Here is a 23,180-nt window from a genome sequence, read left to right as displayed (position 1 = left end):
AACACTGGACAGGGCGTGATCCAGCCGGGTTCTTCTGATGTAATGTTGGCCATCCTGGCCCTTCCACAAAGCTGCCTGTGCAGATGATTTCACCCTCTTCTCCAGCCTCGTTCTGCATCCCCTCCCCTCCCCTCGTGCAGCTCCCACAGTGCTGAGAATGGGGGGTCAGAAGGGGCTGCAGGGAGCTGAGAGGAACCAATGGAAAAAATCTGCTGTTCTGTACACGGCTCAGCATGTCTGGGAAGAGGGCTAGCCTAGAGCTCCTCCCTGGGACCCGCTGTGCCATTCCCTGCGAGTGGTTTTCACTACGGAGGGTAGTCCAGCAAGTGACCCCCTCCGCATATACCTGTAGATGGCTGCAGTTCAGTCCACCGCCAGATTGATCGCGGAAGCCTGTGCGTTTCAGTGACACCGGCTACGGATGACGTGTTGTTGTTCAGTCGCACAGTTGAGTCCGACTCTTCGCGACCCCATGGACCAGATCACGCCAGGCCCTCCTGTCTTCCACCGTCCTCTGAAGTTTGCTCAATTACATGTTCGTTGCATCTATGACGCTGTCTAACCACCTCATCCTTTGCCGTCCCCGTCTTCTTTGACCTTCAATCTTTCCCAGCATCAGGGTCTTCTCCAGTGAGGGCTCCCTTCTCATTTGGTGTTAGGAGAACAAATCCTTGGCATCCACCCCCACCCCACCACCAAAGCAGAGGTCAGCACACGTCCTCTCTCTCCATTCCTCCATACTACAAACAGGATACCGGTCTGTTTCCAAACACACCATCCCTAAGTTTTCTTAAGAGAATCCAGCCTTTTCTGCTGCTACTGCAGCCCAAGAAGACTGCCCCAAGGAGGGAGGGCTTCTGGAGCCCTGGCCCTGCTGGCGGACCTCCCGATGGCACCTGAGTGTCGGCCACTGTGCGGCACAGAGTGTTGGTCTGGATGGGCTGTTGGCCTGATCCAACAGGGCTTCTCTCTTATGTTCTGAAGTGGTTCCTGGGAGCCAATGAACCCCCAGGGACAAGACTGGGGAAGGGGATCTGCTGTGGGGGAAGGAAGCAACTGGCAGAAGTCACTACTCACCCCCCTCTTAAGAAAACATGTGCCCTTTGGAATGTGGCGGAATACAGGCCGGGCTATTTGGCACCGAGTGCAGATACTGCTGGATTCAGAAAACGTTTGGCTTTGGCCAGTGACGAAGAAGAACCCGCCCCCTGCACACCACAACTGGCAGGGGCTGCCTTTCTACACCAGCAAGATCATCCCTGGCTAAGCGGCCAGTTCTACTTACGGCTTATCGGGGGCTGCCAAACAAACAATCTCTTTTGGCCGATCCCGGGCTTGTTTTTCTGCAAGCAGAAGGTTGCAACCGTCAGCATGTGCTCAGACCTTCCCGGTTTAAGATTAAATACAAGCCCCCCCCCTCCCCACAAGAGAAGACAACCTGTAATATTGGGACCAGGAACAACAGACCTTGAGCTGAAGTGGGTGTGTCTGTCGGGCTGATGTAACTGACTCCAGCGCCAAAAGTCACGTTGTTAATGGACTCTGGGGGAAAACACACACACAAATATACAGTTGCATTAGCTGGTTTACTGCAAGCTGATCGCATAGGCTGGTCTCCTTGAAGACAGTTTTCCTGCCTAAGTGCTGGCTTTCTTGACTACAGAAGTCATCGCTCCCACCTGCCGGCTTGTTATCAGAGTCGTTGCATAGGCTGGCAGAAGGGATTAACTTGCAGTGGCTGAGACCTGTCCTCTAAGGTGGTCGACAGCTTGCAGTTTAGAGATCTATCCTGGTAACGGCTTTCTATATGCAGATGATGCTGTTTTACTTTCAAAGACCCCAGGAGGCTTCAGGAGAGCCATGAATTCTTTTTCCCCAGTACTGCTGTGAGAGCACATTAGGCGTTAACTTCTCAAAAAAGAAAGCCATGGTGTTTACGAAAAATTAAACTCCAAAAATATATTGCTGGCTTCTTGATACCAGTCCTACAGAACAAGTCTTTTGTTTTAACAAGGCTTTTGTTGCTCCTGAGCAAACCTGAAGGGAAAGAATCCTCACTTCTTATTTCCTCTAGATCACTGGTTCCCAAAGTGGGCAATACCACCCCTCGGGGGCGCTGTAATGGCCCAGGTGGGCGGTCGGATCCTTGGGTGCAAATTTGTCACTGCATCTTTTTGTCCACTTTTTGAAGGTAGATTTCCAAGGGGGGCAACTGAGTAATTTTTTTTCTGAAAAGGGGATGGTAGGGCCAAATAAGTTTGGGAACGTATGCTTTAGATTATAGGTTCCCAAACTTGTTTGGCATACTCCCCACCTGCCGGCTTGTTATCAGAGTCGTTGCATAGGCTGGCAGAAGGGATTAACTTGCAGTGGCTGAGACCTGTCCTCTAAGGTGGTCGACAGCTTGCAGTTTAGAGATCTATCCTGGTAACGGCTTTCTATATGCAGATGATGCTGTTTTACTTTCAAAGACCCCAGGAGGCTTCAGGAGAGCCATGAATTCTTTTTTCCCAGTACTGCTGTGAGAGCACATTAGGCGTTAACTTCTCAAAAAAGAAAGCCATGGTGTTTACGAAAAATTAAACTCCAAAAATATATTGCTGGCTTCTTGATACCAGTCCTACAGAACAAGTCTTTTGTTTTAACAAGGCTTTTGTTGCTCCTGAGCAAACCTGAAGGGAAAGAATCCTCACTTCTTATTTCCTCTAGATCACTGGTTCCCAAAGTGGGCAATACCACCCCTCCAGGGGGCGCTGGAATGGCCCAGGTGGGCGGTCGGAGCCTTGGGTGCAAATTTGTCACTGCATCTTTTTGTCCACTTTTTGAAGGTAGATTTCCAAGGGGGGCAACTGAGTAATTTTTTTTCTGAAAAGGGGATGGTAGGGCCAAATAAGTTTGGGAACGTATGCTTTAGATTATAGGTTCCCAAACTTGTTTGGCATACTGCCAAAAGGCTGCTTTAGACAGGTTCTGGACTCTTCTTTCTTTATGCTTCCACCGCCCCCTTATTTGTACTTCAACACCCCCCAATTGCACCCAAGGCTCCGACCGCCCACCTGGATCGTTCCAGCACCCTCAGGGGGTGGTATTGGCCACTTTGGGAACCGGTGCCTTAGATCATAGATAACCAGCACACAGGCAAAGAACCTAGTAGTTATATCTGTGTCTTTACTTGAAAACCTGGCTGTACTCTTTCTCCTACCATACAGTCTTGCAGGTTTATGTAGCGCCATCTATGCACATGATGCGCAAAGGCCACAGGTCTGTCCCCATGAAGCATACAAGCTGTGGGGCAGCTCATACTGGCTAGACCGGGGGATTCTTGCCTGGCGCCATAAGCCCCCCCCCCCCGAGGGCAATATACAAATCAAGGGAAGCATTTAAAACTTCGGGGGAGACTGGGGATTTTAGGCACCCCTTTGGGCCCCCTGGCGATGGCTGCTGACAGCCAACAAAGGAAAGCTGCTTTATGATGCTCACTCCGCCTTCAGGATAAAAGCCCGGATCCTTGACTCCTCCCCCAAGGCCCTTAAAGAAGAACCACACAGCAAACTGGAATCAAACCTGACATTGAGGAGTTGGCTGAGGGCCATCGGCCACAAGGGTCTTCCTTCCACGCACACATGAGATCTGCCTGGGGGTATGTATGTATCATATATATAATATGACACATAGAGATATGATATACCTATATCTATCTATCTATATCTGTGTGCGTGTGTATAAACTGTGCAAGGCAAGAGTAACAACGCTAGCTCATGGTGCTGCAGAAATGCAATGAAGGATACTGCAACGGGCACGGCGGTGCCTGCTGGAGGGAGACGGAAAGGGTAGGGAATGGCAGGATGCCAGGGAAAATGTTCAGGGCAACTCTGTCCATAACAGGGCCAAAGATGCTCCCATTTTATTGGGGCACGTCTGTGACCACAAAACAAGGGAATTGAGCTTGCAAAAAAACCCACAAAAAACCACCAACAATCCAGGGGTTGCCTGCGGAGAGTGGGAAAAAATCACTATCAGATTACTGGAAAGAGGAGACTTTCAAAGTGAGGTAGTTGGTTCTCTCCACACACAAAGTTTAATGCATGCCGGGAGACAGACCTATGAATCCTGGAACTGCCCCAAAAGAAGAAGTGGAGGAGGCGACTGCCCTGAGGATACTGACAGGCATTCAGGAGGGAAGCACCGGCAGCTTTCTCAGAGCACCCGCTATTGGGGCGGACAACAATGTCCCCAGTTTATTTTATTTGTACCCTGCCCAATGTTCCCTCTAAGCTGTGAAGTCTTGTGAGCAAAAATTCTACTTTGTGAGCTACTGGCATTAAAGTTGTGAGCAAGCGATTTGGCTGCTGCATGAATTAGTTTGCTCTGGAGCCATCCTTCCTGAGCTAAGGCAAAAATGTGTGAGCCGGAGGCTAAAAAACTGTGAGCTAGCTCACACTAACTCAGCTTAGAGGGAACACTGACCCTCCCCGTCGAAGCAGGCTCAGGGTGGCTCAGTGGATTTAATAATTCATTTATACCCCATCTTTCTCCCCAACACAGCTTGCGTCCTCCTCCCCTCCACAGTTATCCTCACAACAACCCTGTGAGGGAGGTTAGGCTGAGAAGGCATGACTAACCCAAGGTCATCCAGAGAGTTTCCGTGGCACGCGTGGGATTCAAACCCTGGTCTTCCAACAACTAGTCCGACACTTTCAACCACTACGCCACCCCAGCCCCCGGTGCTGATGCTCCTTGCCATCACCATCGGGATCATGCGCTAAACATCTTGGGCCGGGGGCCATGCCACAGACCTCCTGGGTCTGCCGCCACAGGCACATACCAGGGAGCTGCAGACCAGAGTGGCTTGGACGGGCGTGTTTATACAGCACAAGCATTTCCATACACGTTTGTCTTGGCCAACATCATGGAAGATTTGTCCGTTATGGGATATCAGAATCACAGAGTTGGAAGAGACCTCCAGAGACATCTAGTCCAACCCCCTGCACAATGCAGGGAATTCAAAAATACCTCCTCCACACCCACAGTGACCGCTGCTCCACACCCAGAAGGTGACAAAAACCCTCCAGGATCCCCAGCCAAACTGGCCTGGAGAAAAATTCCTTCCTGACCCCAAAGTTGGCGATCAGCATTTCCCTGGGTGTGTAAGAAAGGGCCACGAGAACTAAGCACTGAGGCAGCCCTTCCTGCCCTCCCTCTCATGGTCTGCCTAAATTCACAGAATTTGCATCGCTGTCAGGTGGCCATCTAGCCTCTGTTTGAAAACCTCCACAGAAGGAGGAGACTCAACAGAACCACCACGCTCAGAAGCGGAGTACCTTTGAGTACTTTGGTGGTGGTGTGTGTGGGGGGAACGACAACAGGAAGCAGCTTGGGCTTCTGTGCCCCGCATCTGGTTGGCCACGGTCTGAAACAGGACATCTGACCAGAGAGGCCCCAGTCTGATCCGGCGGGGCTGCACAGGAGTCGCTAAGTGTTCCTCTACTAACGCAGCACGTGCAGCGGCGGCCGTGTGCGGCTGCAAATGTCAGAAGCGGCTCGGCGGCATCCCTTGACGGCGCCAGGCGGCTGTCAGGCAGGTTATGTTCTCCTGGTTCCTCGGAAGCATTTGTGCTTTGAAAATCAGGAGCGGAGGAGGTGAGGGAGGCCGGGACTCATCCGCAGAGGCACGACACGCCGGCTGCTCTGACAGCGGCAGTTATCGGTCCTGAACCGGTGCAGGAGGAAAAAGGAAAACGGCCGTCTCCCCCCCTGTCCCTGAGTTGGTGTATTGGTGACAGCTCCAGACGAGCCAGGGCAGGCAGCAATAATGAGACACACGGCGAGGAGGCAAAGCAGGAATTTTAAACCTTGGCCCCAGAGTGGGATTAGCGGCTCCCTCCCTCCCGCATATGTCATTTCAGCGGCGCATCAGTGCGATCCCCCCGGGGCGGAAAGGCAGGGAAGATTTTCGCGGCCGTGGCATCCCGAGACTTTCTGCGGAGCAGACGACGGGAAGTTAAGGCGACAGATGGCATTAATGTTGAGTCCATCGACCTGACCGAGTCAGGGGAAAGGATGGCTTTTTACAGGGTGGCGTGTGAGGCTAGGGCATCTGCGGCCGGCTCGGCTGTCGATCACACGCGCGCAGAGTTGACAACTGGCCGTTGGCCTGGTCACCCGTGGTGAGTCACGGTTGCCTCGGGGTGACCAGACGCTTTGCTAAATAAGAGATCTGGTTCTTTTTACGGCTTCTTCCAAGCTGTTCATGTATCACAAATAACTGACAGACGCATACGGGAAAGGAGGGCTCGGGAAAACTCGTGGGAGTCAATGAATTCAGCAGAATCGTTTGCAAGGCTGAACGAACAGGGGAAGTCGCTTTGACAAGTCAGCCCCCGATGTGCCCAGCAGAGTACTTTCTACTCCAAGTAGCGATGGTCTCCCAAGGTTTCAGGCAAGGATGCTCGTTCCCTGGGATCCTTTCTTAAGTGGAAGTAACAGGGAATGAATCCGGGACCTTGTGCGTGGCACATAGCTTGAGTTCTTCACCGAGCAGTGGCTGCTGTGCCAAAAGATGGAAACCGGCACCTCTTGGCCCTAATTGGGATTTAAATGGGCAGTTTGATAGACTCAACCTGAAGAAGTTGGTGTAAAATACCAACATGGGACATAAGACAGTGAACACTGCTGCTTCTTGAATGCAGGATGAAGAGATGGGATCCTGAGATCGGTGGAACCTTTGTCTTCGGCTAGCAAAGACTTAAAAGGAGGGAATGCTTCTGGGCAGAGGACTGTCACTGACCCGTGCTGGATTTGTGGGGAAAAGTGCATCCCTTCAGCCGTGACGTTTCGGAAGTAGCAAGCTGGGGAAGAACTAGCGCTTTGCTTTAAGGGTGTACCACTGTACCTGGTTATGGAGCAGTGGGGAGATATAAATCCCATTCTCCTCCTCATGCCAGAGTCGGGATTAATACCTTAATCTACAGGTCTTTGCATGCAGCTGTCAGCTCACTGAACACCCACAAGAATCTCTACATACTCACCTGTGGAACGGGTGACTGGAGCTGGGTAGGGGACCCCGGAAGACCATTTTGAAGGCCCAGCCCTACCTAGTAACTCAAAATAGTTTAAGAAACACTGCTGGGGAGAAAGATGCCAAGGAGTAGAGTCAGCACGATATAAACCAGCTGACAAACTAAAGGTGCTCATGAATTTTGGGTGGTTCATGATTCATGAAGTGATGTTCGCAAACTGAAGAACTGCCACAAACTTCCACGCATTTTGGTGCAGTTCGTGGCAGTTTGTGAAGAACAGAACCCCTGCTTTCTGCTCTTCACGAAAACCAGTGGAGCTGTTTGGAAACCCCTGCTTTCTGCTCTTCACGAAAACCAGTGGAGCTGTTTGGAAACCCCTGCTTTCTGCTCTTCACGAAAACCAGTTGAGCTGTTGAGAAACCCCTGCTTTCTGCTCCCCACGAAAAGCTGTGGGGAGCAGAAAGCCGGGGTTTAAACTGGGTTGGTTCGCAAACCAGCCTCCCGGTCCGTATGGATTCGTGGTTCATCCACGAACCATACCACAAAAATGTGGTTTGTGCTCATCCCTATTATACTGTATTGCTGGCCTTTATCTTGCCTCTCTGGCTGAACTACAGCCTGGGGAATTACTACCAGGAAGCACCATCTAAGACAAACTTGGCTACTGCTTCGAGAATTATATTGACACATGAACCTGCCTTATACCGATTAGTCCATTGGTCCATCAAGGTCAGTGTGGTGTAGTGGTTAGAGTGTCAGACTAGGATCTGGGAATCCCGGGTTCGAATCCCCACTCTGCCATGGAAGCTCATGGGGTGACTTTGGGCCAGTCACACACACTCAGCCTAACCAACCTCACAGGGTTGTTGTGAGGATAAAAGGGAGAAGAGAAGAATGATGGAAGCTGCTATGGCTCCCCATTGGGGAGAAAGAGGAATATAAATGCAGTAAATAAATAATTGGGGAGAAAGGGGGATATAGATGCATTAAATAAATAAATAATTTATTCAGACCGAGATCTAGGCAGAGGTCTTTCACATCACCTGGTTCTTTTAACTGGAGATGCCAGGGATTGAACCTAGGACCTTCTGTATGCCAAACAGATGCTCTACCACTGAGCCACAGCCCCCACCCTCCAAGAGGGAGATGATCCTCAAAGTCAACCCTACCCACCCCTTCTATACCACTTGCCCATCCCAGCTCAGATGGCCTTGCAATCTACCAGTTTGGGAAACTTACTGTCCGGAGTACTGATGGCTCTGACATCGAGGACAGCCCCTTCCGAAGACGTCTGGGTTAGGCTGCCGAGAGTCACTAGGAGGAATGGGAAAAGTGTAAAAGGCGCAAAACGCATCCAGTGGGGCCGCTCGGGACCCACCCGCCGGCCGGGTTCCAGAACTACCGGGCCGAAGTCCACCTGCTAGTGGACGCCTTACCTTGCTTACTGCTCCACTGACTCCCCAGGGATAGGGGCCGGCTGCCGAGGCTCCTGCTGCGCTGCTTCCTAGCCTCCTCCATGGCCTTTTTAGCTGAGTTGAGGATGGCGAAGGTATTCAGGGACATCCTCCTAGGAAGAGCACGGCAGGAATGCTGCTTGGCCTTTCCCGGCTAGGGAGGGCCAAGTGGCCTCGAGTGACACTTCCCAGTACTCAGAGGACAGTTCCACTTCTAGCAGTCTAGCAGTTAAAGCGGCATAACTGGGGGCGTCATAAAATCATAAGAGCTGGAAGGACCCTCCAGGGTCATCTAGTCCAACCCCCTGAACAATGCAGGAGATTCACAAATACCTCCCTCCCCCCACCCCCAGTGACCCCTCTTCCATGCCCAGAAGATGACGAAAAACCTCCAGGATCTCCAGCCAAACTGGCCTGGAGAAAAGTTGCTTCCTGACCCGAAAGTGGTGATCGGCATTTCCCTGGGCGTGTAAGAAAGGGCCACGAGAACTAAGCACCGAGGCAACCCTTCCCGCCCTCCCTCTTGGGATCTGCCTGAGTTCGCAGAATCAGCACTGCTGACAGAGGGCCACCTGGCCTCGTCAGGTCCAGATAGGGTGATCTCTGGTGAGAAGCGCTCACTTCGGTCCCCCGAGCCCCGTACCTGGGTTTGGGATTCAGGATTCTTGCTGGGGGCGTAATGAACCCAAGCGATGAAGGTGGCAGAGCGGCTCTCAGTGGCAAGGAGTCTCTTCGGGCGGCTGGAGAACTTGCATTGCGTAGGTCCCCAGGAAGCGCTGCCCTCTCAGAGCTGGGAGACCGCTATTGAAAGGGAGAAACGGAGTGTGCTCAAGTCTTTGGCATTTGAGGCAGAGAAGAACCACCCTGCTTCAGGTCAAGATGGGTCGCCGTGTTAGTTTGTCTGTAGCCGTGGAAAAGTGCAAGATCCCCAGTGGCACCTTAAGGTAAAGGTTTCCCTTGCTCGAAAGCCAGTCGAGTCCGACTCTAGGGTTGCGGTGCTCATCTCCATTTCAAAGCCGAAGAGCCAGCGCTGTCCAAAGACGTTTCCGTGGTCATGTGGCCGGCATGACTAAACACCAAGGCGCACGGAACGCTGTTCCCTTCCCACCGACGTGGTACCTATTTATCTACTTGCAATTTCTTGCTTTCGAACTGCTAGGTTGGCAGGAGCTGGAACTAGAGACGGGAGCTCACTCCGTCATGCGGCACATTCGGGTCTCGAACTGCTGAACTACCAACCTTCCACAGCCTGCAGTTCAGCGTCTTAACCACTTGAGCCACCGCAGCTCCTTAGTAGCACCTTACAGACAAACAAAATTTGTGGCAGGGGGTGAGTTTTCGTGAGTCACTGCTCTTTTCTTCAGTAACTCACGAAAACCCATACCCTGCCACAAATGAACACACTGGTAATCACAATATTTACATGTCCTTGGTGGGGGGAATCACATATGTTCATCTACCGTCTCCTCTTAAAGAGGAGAAATGGCAGCTTGTCCCCACGGCTTTGCAAGGTAGGCACAGATGAGAAATGATGAAATCCAGATGGTTTTTGTGGGAATCCGAACTCAGATCTCAATGGTCCAGCAAGAGTGAAGGGGGGGATGATGAGGGGCATTGCCCCCTGCCTTGGGGACCAGACAGAGTGGCAAGGCAGTTCAAAAACACTACTAAAAATAAACGGACCTGAAATCAATTTAACAGTGATCTTTTCTCCCCAGGGAACACTGGGAACTGTAGTTCAGAGAGGAGAATTCTCTGCTCCCCTTGCAAATCCCGGGATTCATGTGATGATTAAAACAGCGTAAAAGCAACACCTGTTTGCCGTGTACCTGGACCCTGCAGGGCGTGATGTGAAAGGAACCTGCACAATTACTCGGCTCCTGATTTGCAAGAGGAACAGTGGGACTGGTTTAAGCTGAGATTCTCGTCTTCCGGATGTAAGACCGCAGCTGCTTTTCCCTGGGTGCATGGCACTGCCTTTTGGCTGCGTCAGCCTGTGGCAAGGAGGCGGCTTTGCACACGCTCAGACTAGGCTGGCTTTCGCAGCTGCTGTAAAACCTCACAATGAAGCAACCGGAATTGCCGGCAGGGTTTTTTTTTTTTTGAGAGGGTTGGTGGGTTGGGATCAGCCTACCGTGCACCTACTAGAAGCCCACAGCTGTGGTGGACGGCCCTGTCGGTACCCACTTGCCAGGCTGGGCGCTGGTACCTGTGCTGCCACCCGAGCAGGGAGCAATTCCGGCTCCCCCAGTAGCTCCGGGCTCTGCTCCCGCCGCAGCTGCTCTTCGTACTTCTTCATGTCGTACTCCAGCTCGGCAGCCAGCTGCTTGTCCACAGCAAACAGCTCCTTGATTTCATTCCGATAGTCCTGCGTGATCTCCTGGAGGACACAAAACGAGGCGGAGGTGGGTCGGGGGAGGCCCCACGGCTGTGCTTTCGTGCCTCCGTTTAAAGACAGCGCAGGACCTCTCGACGACTCTCGGCTCAGTTTATGCTAAGCACACACACACCCTCCCTGATCTTGGTGAGGATGGCTTGGGGAAGCCCTCACTGCCACCACTACCACTACCCACCACGATCGCCACTACCATCACCAGCAACAATTGACACCTATGGTGGAAGAGCCCTGATCCGATGGCCCCTCTAATCATTGCCCGAGCCAAACCCCCCAAAAACAACTGAAGCAGACCAATGGAGCCGACGTTAAAAGTGAAGAACTATGCTGGCACTTCATTATTATGTTTTGGTTTTAATATTCTATTTGTATTAGCTGTGCTTTTATATGTATTGTTGGAATTTTTACCCTGTTCTGTAAGTTGCCCTGAGTCGGCCTTGGCCGGGAGGGTGGGATACAAATTAAATAAATCAATCAATCAGTCAATCCTTGACTACTGAGATAGATGGACGCATGGTTTTGACTAGAGATGTGAAGGCCCGGAAAAAAACCGGAAAAATTCGGGGGAAAAACGTTTTTTTCCTGAAGCCTTTTTTGTTTTTTTCCCCAAAAAATTGGAAAAATTGAAAAAAGAAAAAAAATTGATTATGGAATGTTTTATTTTAACATGATGAATAAAATATTTTAAGACAAGTTGTTCAAATATTTTCCAAATCATTTCTAATATATATATATATATATATGGTATCAGATTGATGTAATTTCTGTGCACTGAGGGCAAGCAAGTCCTAGGTTACAAACTGAACTCTCCAATGCAAGAACTAGATGCATTTCTTCCTTTAGGAGGTGCTATTGTCACGAGAAAAGAAAAAGGTTTCAGTTTTGTTTTTGCAGGTGGGCGGGTATTTTGTTTGTAATAACTGTTTGGATACACTATATTTTTAATATGCTAGTTGTGATAATTTCATGACAAGTAAAAATGTCCATAGTCATATTTTATGTTCCTAAAGTAACAGAATGACTTTCAATCTAGAAAAGACAAAAGAACTGCTAATGTAGCATTTTTTTCAATTTTTCCAAAAATTTCCATTTTTTTTCCGGGAAATTTTACATCTCTAGTTTTGACTTGGTTTGTATCAGGCTCTTTTTGCAGCGGGAACTCCTTTGCATATTAGGCAACACACCCCTAATGTAGCCAATCCTCCAAGAGCTTACAGTAGCCCCTGTAAGAAGAGCTCTGTAAGCTCTTGGAGGATTGGCTAGGGGTGTGCCGCCTGATATGCAGAGGAGCTCCTGCTACAAAAAGAGCCCGTACAAATGTTCAAAGCAGCAATGTTCTACGGAATGAACCTGCCACCTGCACCCTCAAGAGAAGGGAAAGATACCCATAAACGGGAACTCTAGAGCAGTAGCTCCCAAACTTTTGGGTATGGTGACTCACAAGACCAAATTTACTTGATAGGGGGGGACCCACTTAGGAAAAAAAAAACAGCATGCAAAAGAAAAATTAAATTGGATAAAATTGCAAAAGCCTGGGACTCACTTTTGGGTTGGGGCAACGCGGCTCTCGAAGATGACAGAGAGAGCCAGGAACAGCGACCCCCCCCCAAAAGGCCGCAACCCACCAAATGCGAAATCTTGAAACGAGCACATTGAACGACAATTTGCTTCACGCTCTGAAGAGCTGGAGTTTGGGGAGTAACGGGGCCGTCAGGGGAAGGGGGACAGCCGGACTACAGAGAGATAGCCAGGAGGGAAGGGTTGACCTCACTCGACAGCTCGGCTCTGCTTCCCTCCGGATGGGCCTCTTCAGGGGTCATTTCCTGCAGGAGCGCACAGGAGCGGAGCTCCGGCAGTAAAGAGCCCAGGAGGCGGGCCCATGCAACAAGCCCCACCCCCTGCTCCCAGCAGCCCTCAGTCAGAGCAAGAAGCAGCCAGGTAACCTGCAGAGCCACGCACCAACGCCCCGAGCAAACAGTCCAGTAGCACCTTTAAGACCAGGTTTTATTCAGGTACAAGCTCTCCCTCCTCTGTGAGGACAGATCTGCACGTCCCCCCCCCCCCAAGCTAGCAATCCAAAACAGTCCAGTGGAGCCTGAGTGGTGGATGTTGCCTTCTGACACACTTCTGGTGATGTCAGGGGGTGTGGCATATGCAAATAAGTTATGCTAATGAGCACCTGCACCTCTTTTTCTATGAAATGATCCCTGGGCCTCTTTCGCAGTTTTCTGCCACTCCCAACCCCCCCCCCCCCCGATTTAGGCCAATAATTTCAAATATTTTATCCCGAAGGGAGCCCCAATACACTTAAACGTGAGAACACAACAACCCTGGATCCTGAGCTGACGGGACACTCCTGAGCTCAGCCGGACAATCGCTCGCAGACCCCCTCCTTCGCCAGGTTCCTCCTTGCTCAGATCCCAGCTGCCGTGCTGCTTCACGGCACTGGGCATGTGCAGAATCATAAAGCGTGGTGCAGTGGTTAAGGGTGCGGGGCTAGGATCTGGGAGATCCATGTTCAAACCCCGGCTCTGCCACGGAAGCTTGCTGAGTGACCCTGGGCCAGTCACACTCTCAGCCTAACCTACCTCACAGGGTTGCTGCGCGCACTAAATGGAGGAGAGGAGAAGGGTTGCTGCTTTTGGTGCCCATGGGGGAAGAAAGGCAGGGTATAAAGAAGTAAATAATAATATGCGGGCTGGTGCACCTAGCCCTCACTGCTGGGATTTTTTGGCACTTTGTGTGTGCGCGCGCGTGCGCGCCTGGATGTCATGGTTGACTTCTGGCGACCCCTAGTGAGGCATGAATGTTCAGACAGAAGAAGAGGAGGAGATTGGATTTATACTCCGCCCTTCACTACCCAAAGGAGTCTCAGAGAGGCTTACAATCCCTTTCCATTCCCTTCCCCACAACAGACACCCTGTGAGGTAGGTGTTGCTGAGAGAGCTCTTTCAAGGACTGCTCTGAGAGAACTTGTGACTGACCCGAGGTCACCCAGCAACTGCATGTGGAGGAGTGGGGGGGGGGTCCACGCTCCTAACCACTACACCAAACTGGCAAATAAGGTGGCTTATGTCCCGGCCCTGGTATTCCTTGGAGGTCTCCCATCCAAGTACTTGCCACGGTTGCCCCTGCTTCGCTTCCGAGATCTGACCGGTTCAGCCTTGCCTGGTGCTGGAACCACTTATCCAGGAGAGGAGAGGGTCGCCAGGGGCAGAAAGTCAGGGGTTGAGCCTCACTTGGATTGCACAGTGCCAGCTTAAAAGTTTACCCGGAGATAGTTCATGAGGTCCCTCAGTGCCGGGAGCCTGCTTTGCTCCAACGCGGTCTTCAGCGAAGTGATTATTGGAATGACGTGCTCGATGAAGTTCTTCTTTTGAACCTGTGAGTAGGATTGGACAGAAACATGCATTCAGGTAAACGGGACTGCTCCACTGAAAGCAAGGGAGATGCTGTGCACGGTCAGAGAAGCACTTTCAGACATGGGTTCCCAGATAGACTGCACAGCATAATGACTTTAAAGGACTAAGGCTGTTGCTGACAGTCGCTACGGAATGCCCTGAGATCAAACTGTACCTGTCGTAACATCTCCTGCCAATTTCAGAATGTGTCCAAAAAATACCGACAATTGCTGTAACGGCCAGGTTGACGGATTACAGAAGGAACGGATCAGGAAATAATGCAAACTGATGACTAAAAAATGGTTGCCTGTCGTAATAGACTGAAATGGTAAATGTCTAAATAACGTAAAGACTTGTGTGTTTTTTGATCTGCCGTGACCCGTTTTGCTTATTGCAATACTGCACCTCTTTAAAAATCTGCATTACTGTAATACTACACTTCGTTAAAAATCTGCACACTGTGTTTAGAACTGCACAGTAGGCAGGGGTCATTTCCTGCAGGAGCGCACAGGAGCAGAGCTCCAGCAGTAAAGAGCCCAGGGGGCGGGCATATGCAACAAGCCCCACCCCCTGCTCCCAGCAGCCCTCAGGCAGAGAAAGAAGCAGCCAGGTAAGCTGCAGAGCCCCCCCCCAAGCCCCCTGGCCCAAAACAGTCCAGTGGCACCTTTAAGACCAGGTTTTATTCAGGTACAAGCTCTCCCTCCTCTGCGAGGGCAGAGCTGCACGTTCCCCCCCCCCAATAGCTAGCAATCCAAAACAGTCCAGTGGAGCCTGAGCCTTCTGACACACTTCTGGTGATGTCAGGGGGTGTGGCATACGCAAATAAGTTATGCTAATGAGTTATGCTAATGAGCGCCTGCACCTCTTTTTCTACAAAATGACCCCTGACAGTAGATAACTGTGGGAAGAACTGCACAGCAATGCAGAAAGATACGTTGTCGAAGGCTTTCACGGCCGGAGTTCGTTAGTTGTTGTAGGTTTTCCGGGTTGTGTGACCGTGGTCTTGGCATTGTAGGACCTGACGTTTCGCCAGCAGCTGTGACTGGCATCCTCAGAGGTATAATACAGAAAGATGGAATACTCTCTGTGTCAAGGGGAGAAGGTGCGTGTCACAGCTCCTGCTCAGTGCGAGCAAGCTGTTCCTGCGGAGTGTGAGCAAGCGGCCCCAGCAGAGGATCTAAGTGCTGCTGGGGATGAGCTCTCGATGCCGGAAACTCCCGCACTTGACAGGGCTGAGGCTACCCCCAGCAACAGCTGAGGCAGAAGCACACCCGGACAGTTCTCCTCCTGATTCGCCTCCACCGGTATCGCGTTTGAGAGAACAGCGCCGACGGGAGATGGCAGCCCGGCGGCGAGAGGCATGCATGCGTGGCAGGCGCTCATTCAGCCCCGAGTATTAGTAGGAGCCGGGACTCGCTTGGGGCGCGCTAATTGCCAGCAGGCTTATGGGCTATTTAACCTGCGCCCTCACGCTGACAAATCGTGCCAGCAACTAGTCTTTTCGGACGAAGTTCTGCACCTTCTCGCTCGTGTTCCTAACTCCTGGTTCCTGTCTGGATTCCCTCGGCTTAAACCACTGTGCTTAGACTCTGCACCTTGAACCTTTGACTCCCTGGCTCTTGACTCTTTTGGACTCTGGTTTCCTGACGACTCTAACGGTTTGTGCTTTGAACTTGGTTTCCTGGTTGGTTTGCTTGCCTGGCTCTTGACTTTGGACTGCACCACGCTTTTGTTTTGTGTATTGGACCTGGTTTTCCAACTGGCTTGCTTGACTGGCTCTTGACTTCAAACTGTATCCTGACTGCCTCGCCCTTGCCCAGCCCCGCCTCGTGACAGTGCGACTCAGCCCTACCCCACCTTCCTGAGTAGATATAAATTACCTGCCTACCATTTTTCTTCTCACCTTGACACAGAGAGTACTCCATCTTTCTGCGTTATACCTCTGAGGATGCCAGTCACGGCTGTTGGCAAAACGTCAGGTCCTAAATTGCCAAGACCACAGCCATACAGCCCGGAAAATCTACAACAACTAAAGCAGAAAGAGTTCCCGGCTTCCGGTCGCCCAGGACGTTACAGATATTTGCAGCCGGCTTCTAATAACCTGGAATACGCTTTCGTGTTGGGCAGGCTTCCGTCGAAGCTGCGGCACTCACCTGCGAGATGAGCTTCTTCTGGGCCACCTGCATGACAACATTGGCCATGGCCATCTCATCTTCCTCCAGCGGGAGGTCCTCCTCCGGCCTGGACCTCATGGCCGACAGCTTGATCTCCTTGCAGCTCAGGATCTCAAAGGTGTCCGAGAGCAGCTCACTGGCTTCCATGTCAAGTGGGAGGACTCTGTCCACGAAGCAGGCTGGAAGCGGTGGTAGAGAAAGATGCAGCTGTTATGTCGGCAGCTTCTAGGCGGTGGGACAGTGGCTCAGTGGCAGAGCATCTTCTGTGCAGGCAATCCTGCACAGCCAATCCTGGCCCCACTGCTGGACCTCCTGATGGCACCTGGGATTTTTGGCCACTGTGTGACACAGAGTGTTGGACTGGATGGGCCATTGACCTGATCCAACATTGGCTTCTCTTATGTTCTCTTAAGTACTTTTCTCCCTTTCTCACAATACAGGAACCCGTGGGCACTCAATGAAATTGCTGAGCAGTCGGGTTAGAACACATAAAAGGAAGTCCTTCTTCCCTCAAAGAGTGATTAACACATGGAATTCACTGCCACAGGAGGTGGTGGCGGCTACAAGCATGGGCAGCTTCAAGAGGGAATTAGATAAACATCTGAAGCAGAGGTCCATCTGTGGCTATGAGCCACAAGGTATAGATAGGAACTCTCACTCTGGGGCAAAGGATGCAGGACCTCCTGATGGCACCTGGTATTTTTGGCCACTGTGTGACACAGAGTGTTGGACTGGATGGGCCATTGGCCTGATCCAACATTGGCTTCTCTTATGGTCTTAAAGTCTCTTAAGAGCCCTGCTGGGTCAGAGCAGTGGTCCATCTAGTCCAACATCCCGTTCCACGCCTGTGGCCAAACAGTTCCTCTGGACGGCCAACAACAGGGCATAGAGGCCAAGGCCTTCCCCTGATGTTGCCTCCTGGAACTGGGATTCAGAGGTTTAGTGCCTCTGCATGTGGAGGTTCGTTTAAGTCACCGTGGCTAATACCCACTAACGGACCTCTCCCCAGTGATCTGTCTAAACCCCTTATAATGCTATCTATGCTTGTGGCCATCACGACATCCCCTGGCAGCAATTTCCACCTTTTAATCACTCTCTGTGTAAAGAAGCATTTCCTTTTGTCTGTCCTGCATCTGCTGCCCATCAGCTTCATCGGGTGCTTTTCAGTGCTCGCGTCATGAGAGAGGGAGGGGGGAAATGTTCTCCCCCAAGTCCCGGGTTCAGTCCTCAGACTCTCTGGTTTAAAAGACCAGTGGGTGACCTGAAAAGACCTCAGCCCGAGATCTTGGAGAACCACTGCCAGTCAGAGGCCCTTGATAAGTTGAAGCTCTCACACTCAGTCTAAGACAGCTCTGTATGGCCATAGTGCAAAATGCTTTATGCCAATACATTCAGGCTGGGTAGCCGTGTTGGTCCGAAGCAACAGAACGAAGTTTGACTCCGGCGGCACCTTTAAGACCAACAAAGTCTAATTCTGGGTATAAGCTTTTGTGGGCATGCGCACTTCGTTTCTTTCAAGTGTGCAGACACAAGAAAGTTTTTACCCAGAGTGAGACTTTGTTCGTCTTAAAGGTGCCGCTGGCGTCAAACTCTGTTTAATGCCCAGAGCAGCTTGGTATTTTGTGTAGGGAGAGAACACACTATAACTTGTTTCCTTTTTTTCTTCAGGGGAAAAATGCAAAGGGGAAAGACCTTCACAAGCCGCTGACATTTACTCACATGGTCTCTGCCAAGGGCTCCCATCCCACACAATTACATGTATCCAAACATGTAAAAGAAGAGGAGGAGGAGACTGGATTAAAACCCCGCCCTTCACTCCGAGTCTCAGAGCGGCGTACAAACTCCTCCCCCTTCCCCTCCCCACAACAGACACCCTGTGAGGTAGGTGGGGCTGAGAGAGCTCTGACAGAAACTGCTCTTTTTCAAGAACAGCTCTTACCAGAACTACGGCTTGCCCAAGGTCATCCAGCAGCTGCGAGTGGAGGAGTGGGGAATCACATCCGGTTCTCCCAGATTAGAGTCCGCGCACTTAACCACTGCACCAAACTGGCTCTCGGTGCTTATTCTTATGAAAAGACCTCATGCGGTTGAGTCTTTTATAGCCGTGTTAGTCCCAGAGAACAGAATTCATTCAATAACTTTATAAGTACCAGCTCAGTGACACACAAAGCTTCATTATATTGAATCAGACCCTTGGCTCATCACAGTCAGTCTTGTCTACTCAGACTGTCAGTGGCTCTCCAGGGTCTCAGGCTGAAGTCTTCGACTTCACCTACTGCCTGGTCCTTTCATCTGGATTTGCTGGGGGTTGAACCTGGGACCCCTCTGCATACAAAGCTCTACCACCAGGGCTATTTTTGGGCAGGAACGCACAGGAACGGAGATCCGGCTGGCTCCTGAGTTGGCCACACCCAGCAGGAGCTCATTAGCATAATAGGCCACACCCAACAGCAGAAACTCATTAGGATTGGCTACATTAGGGGTGTGTGGCCTAACGTGCAAAGGAGTTCCTGCTACAAAAAAAACCCCTCTGGGTTTTGACAACAAAGTAATCAGAATAAGAAGCAAAAGGTGGGTGTGGCTGGATGACCACACTTCTGGTACCATGGGGGTGTGGCCTAATATGCTAATGTGCTGTGCTGTCAAGGGTGTGGCCTAATATGCTACTGAGTTCCTGCTGTTGGGTGTGGCCTGTTACGCTAATGAGTTCCTGCTGGGCTTTTTCTACAAAAAAAGCCCTGTCTACCACTGAGCCACGACACATAACAATGTGCATGCTTTTGAGTTCCTGTGGAGAGCTGCTAGCAATAAATGTTCACGATTACCAGGACACTTTTGAATGTTTATTGTGCTTCATGCACGTGATCATAGCAGCCCTCACTACAACCCTGCGCAGTAGGCTAATATCATTATCCCCATATGAAAGATGGCAGAGGCTCAAAAAGAGGAAGAGATTGGATTGATACCCTGGCCTTCACTACCCAAAGGTGTCTCATCTCAGAGTGGCTTACAGTCTCCTTTCCCTCCCCACAACAGACACCCTGGGAGGCCCACAACAGACACCCTGGAAGGTAGGTGATCCTGAGAGAACTTATAACTGACCCAAGGTCACCCAGCTGGCTGCATGTGGAGGAATGGGGAATGAAACCCAGTTCTCCCAGATTAGAGTCCACGCTCCTAACCACTACAACAAACTGACCCTGAGCCACGCGTCTAAGATCACTTGCAGGCCCAATGCTCCCTCTAAGCTGTGAAGTCTTGTGAGCAAAGATTCTACTTTGTGAGCTACTGGCATTAAAGTTGTGAGCGAGCAATTTGGCTATTGCCTAAATTAGTTTGCTCTGGAGCCATCCTTCCTGTATGAGCTGAAGGCTAAAAAACTGTGAGCTATCTCACACTAACTCAGCTTAGAGGGAGCACTGCTCGCAGCTGAAGTGAGATTCCAATTCAGAGCTTGCACTCTTGCCTCTCCTGCACAGGGCCTGCTGATGGGCGCTGAAGTAGCTGTGCATGAACATGGGGGCATTTTTGGAAAGGCCCTATGATTTAACACCGGCCCAACTGCGCCCACCGCTGATGTTTCCTATGATGTGTCAAAAGCCAGGGCCGTACCCAAAATGTTGTGGCTGATCTTAGAGGTGATGTTGAACCTCTGCTCGTCTGTGAAGTGGTCCAGCAGGAACTTGTAGATCTGCATCCGCTTCCCTTTGTTAGCTCGGCCCTTCAGGGAAAACAACTTTTTCTCCCTGTAACAAATGATGGTCGTTGTTGTCTTCATCACTACAGATGGTGACAGCGATTTCCCAATGCCACCCCCCCAAATCCAGGAGCTAATTGGGGTGGGTGGAAAGGAAGCAGGAAAGGGGGTGGGAGGCCAAGGCCGTTTGCCACCCAGGAAAAGGACTCTGATGGACCCCTCCCACTCCAGAGGTTGTCTGCTCCTGTGACACTGGAGAATAACGTATGGCGGGACCCCCAACTTTTTTGAGCCAATGGGAACCTCTGGAATTCTGACACAGTGTGATGGGCGCAGCCACAAAATGGCTGCTGAGGCGCACCTTCAGCCACACAGTGAAGATCCTTGTGCTGTGGTGGCAGCTGCCGCCAAAGGACCATTTTTAAAAAATCTGCACAGCCAATCAAAATCTCCAATGGCCGCCCTGACCTGGATAGCCCGGGCAAGTCCGATTTCGTCAGATCTCGGAAGTTAAGCAGGGCCAACTTCGGCAAGTACTTGGAAGGGTGACCTCCGAGGAATACCAGGGCCGGGAGGCAGAGGTAGGCTACTCAAGCCGCCTCTCTGGAAAATGTCCAAGTTCCCAGTAGGGGTTGCCAGAAGTCGACCATAACTTCCATGCAAGCACACAAAACACTCACGCACAAACATTAGAAGAAAAAAATCTCCAGCAGCCAATCAGTAGCCCTGCTGGGCAAAAGCCCCACCTGGTCCCGCCCACTTTCTAAAAACACTTGGCAAGTGCCAGGAAAGGTGCCAGCGGGCACCGTATTGGGCGCTCCAGATCAATGCTCCCTCTAAGCTGTGGAGTCTTGTGAGCTAGAAGTCTCCTTGGTGAGCTGCTGGCATTCAAGTTGTGAGCAAGCGATTTGGCTGCTGCATCAATTAGTGTGCTCTGGAGCCCTCCTTCCTAAGACAAAAATCTGTGAGCTGGAGGCTAAAGAACTGTGAGCTAGCTCACACTAACCCAGCTTAGAGGGAACACTGCTCCTGATATATGTTTCACATCCTGAAGAGGAAGGGAAGAGGATGCTATCGCTATATGCTCCTTGACAACTGGCAGGGAGAACTGCTGGTTTTGTGAAGACCCCGGGAGAGGCCATGCCTCTCTGCGAAGAGCACCCTCCTCCCCCAACCCAGTGCCAGTCGCCCGGCCACCAGGAGGAAAGCGACGGCCATTAACATTAAAATGAGATGTGTGTTCACCGACCGCTCGGACTGGGAGAACCGGTTGTACTTCTCGTGTCTCTCGTAGCTGTTGAAGTGGAAGATGCACTCGATGAAGTGCTGGGAGAACATGGTCGGGTTCCTCTTGAGCAGGAGGTGCACCAGACAGAACTCCGCCAGGCTGCGAGGGGGGAAGCGAAGAAAGGAAAGATGTTTCAGAAAGCCCACTCCATATTTAGGGTCATGTTTTTAGTTGGACACAGGCTGACGGGGCCAGGAACGTGGTCTCCGGTCCGGACAGTGACTCCAAGATCAGCGAAAGGCGCTTTAAGCTCCTTCGCCCAGGCATGAACAGCTGGGGTTGCCAACCTCCAGGTGGGGCCCAGAGTTCTCCTGAGATCAGTTCCTCTGGGGGAAATTACAACATATGAATCATACAACTGTGATGAGGAGGCATTCACAATTATTTATCTAAAGATGTTATACAAAACATTAATTTCTGAATGTGAGTATTACAAGAGATAATACAATGGAAACAGAAGCGAAAAGGCGGGACGGCGGTCTCCGGACTGGTGCTGCCGTTTCGACAATGCGTCTTCTTCTGACCAAAAATTGTGCCAGTCAATGCGAAGTATGGAGTTCCTCAAGCAACAAAAAGCTGCATACTCTTGAGTTTTCTAACTCTTATCGCTTGAGAAGCAACATATCCTATTCTAGGAAAAAAAGTTCTCCCAAAAGGGCTGAAGTCAAAGCTTGAGCAATGACCGCTCTGGAAGGCAGATCTGTCACGTCACATCCCTGCTGAGCGCACTCGCCTCCCCCACCTCCGCCCTCACCAGACAAATCTCCAGATCTCTAAGGCCAAGCTGGCAATGCGAGCAGTGACAGAGAATCGGGGAAAGTCCTTCCCTTCCGAAGCACCTCCGTCCCACTCCAGGGCTAAGAACGCAGCGCGCGGGCGGGGGGGGGGGGAGTTTCACAAGATATGGGACTTTTTCAAGCTTGAAACGATATCAATATATAACTCAAATGACCAGAGTGAATGCGAAAGATATAATCCCTTAGGAAAATGGTTCCCCATGATAGAAAAAATAACCGTTGATAACTTTAATTGGGAAAGCATCAGTAAAGCTAGATATAAAATAATGATTTACAGTTGACAAGTTATAAGTTTATCACTCTGCATTCTGTATTCCGAAAGCATGTAAGTTGTTATGAGATAGAAATCTTATAGTATTCTTTTTTTTCTTCTTCTCTAAGTGAAGCAACCTATATTTGTGTATTATAATGTTGAATTCTGTATTCCTTTTGAAAAAGAATAAAAATTGTTGGGGGGGGGGGGGGAATGCAGCAGGGAAAAAGAAAGTTGTCCAGGTGCCAAGGCGGCAGAATGCACCGCGTCACCTCGGAATGCCGTGGAGGGATTCCTTCCCCTCGGACCACGCCTCCTCGAATGATTCCCTGGGAGTGGAAAGCTCACACCACGTGGCCAGCTCATCGGGAAGCAACCAAAAAGAACGCCACGCTCCTAGTGACAGCACATTCCACCACTTTGTTGCACGGCACGGGCAGACTGAGTCCTCACTCGCGCTCTTGCGTTCACACACGGGAGCAAACAGCTGAGCGGTAGAAAGAGGAAGCTCTGATCGTGCCTCTCTTGTTCCTCGCCTGGTGTGGGTCGGACCAGAAAGCTCCTGGGTCAGGTTGGGCCCTGGACTCTGCCGATGCCGAGCCGGGGCCGACAAGCAAGGCGGGCATGTCGACCTGGAAGGCGTGGGCTGGCTCAGAATTGCCAAACCTCGGATGTTCCGCAGGGTGCGCCCCCGATAGTACT

At 51.1% G+C, this 23,180-nt stretch overlaps 1 protein-coding gene across 1 annotated transcript in view; it reads right to left on the bottom strand.

Annotated features, from left to right (window-relative positions):
- Window positions 1-1,281: 1,281 nt before the first annotated feature.
- Window positions 1,282-23,180, bottom strand: part of NCAPD3 (non-SMC condensin II complex subunit D3) — a gene marked incomplete at its 5' end in the record, with an annotated part of 82,741 nt that continues 60,842 nt past the window's right edge. Inside the window, 10 exons of the mRNA XM_015429196.1 lie at window positions 1,282-1,343; window positions 1,468-1,542; window positions 8,259-8,333; window positions 8,456-8,586; window positions 9,117-9,274; window positions 10,683-10,853; window positions 14,140-14,250; window positions 16,423-16,622; window positions 20,056-20,189; window positions 21,390-21,527. Of these exons, the coding sequence (XP_015284682.1) occupies window positions 1,282-1,343; window positions 1,468-1,542; window positions 8,259-8,333; window positions 8,456-8,586; window positions 9,117-9,274; window positions 10,683-10,853; window positions 14,140-14,250; window positions 16,423-16,622; window positions 20,056-20,189; window positions 21,390-21,527 (1,255 nt within the window). The remainder of the gene's footprint in view (window positions 1,344-1,467; window positions 1,543-8,258; window positions 8,334-8,455; window positions 8,587-9,116; window positions 9,275-10,682; window positions 10,854-14,139; window positions 14,251-16,422; window positions 16,623-20,055; window positions 20,190-21,389; window positions 21,528-23,180) is intronic.

The sequence above is a fragment of the Gekko japonicus genome, unplaced genomic scaffold, assembly GCF_001447785.1.
Source record: "Gekko japonicus isolate JY-2015 unplaced genomic scaffold, Gekko_japonicus_V1.1 scaffold2918, whole genome shotgun sequence".
Classification (NCBI taxonomy): Eukaryota; Metazoa; Chordata; class Lepidosauria; order Squamata; family Gekkonidae; genus Gekko; species Gekko japonicus.
This window is presented reverse-complemented; position numbering and strand designations above follow the sequence as displayed.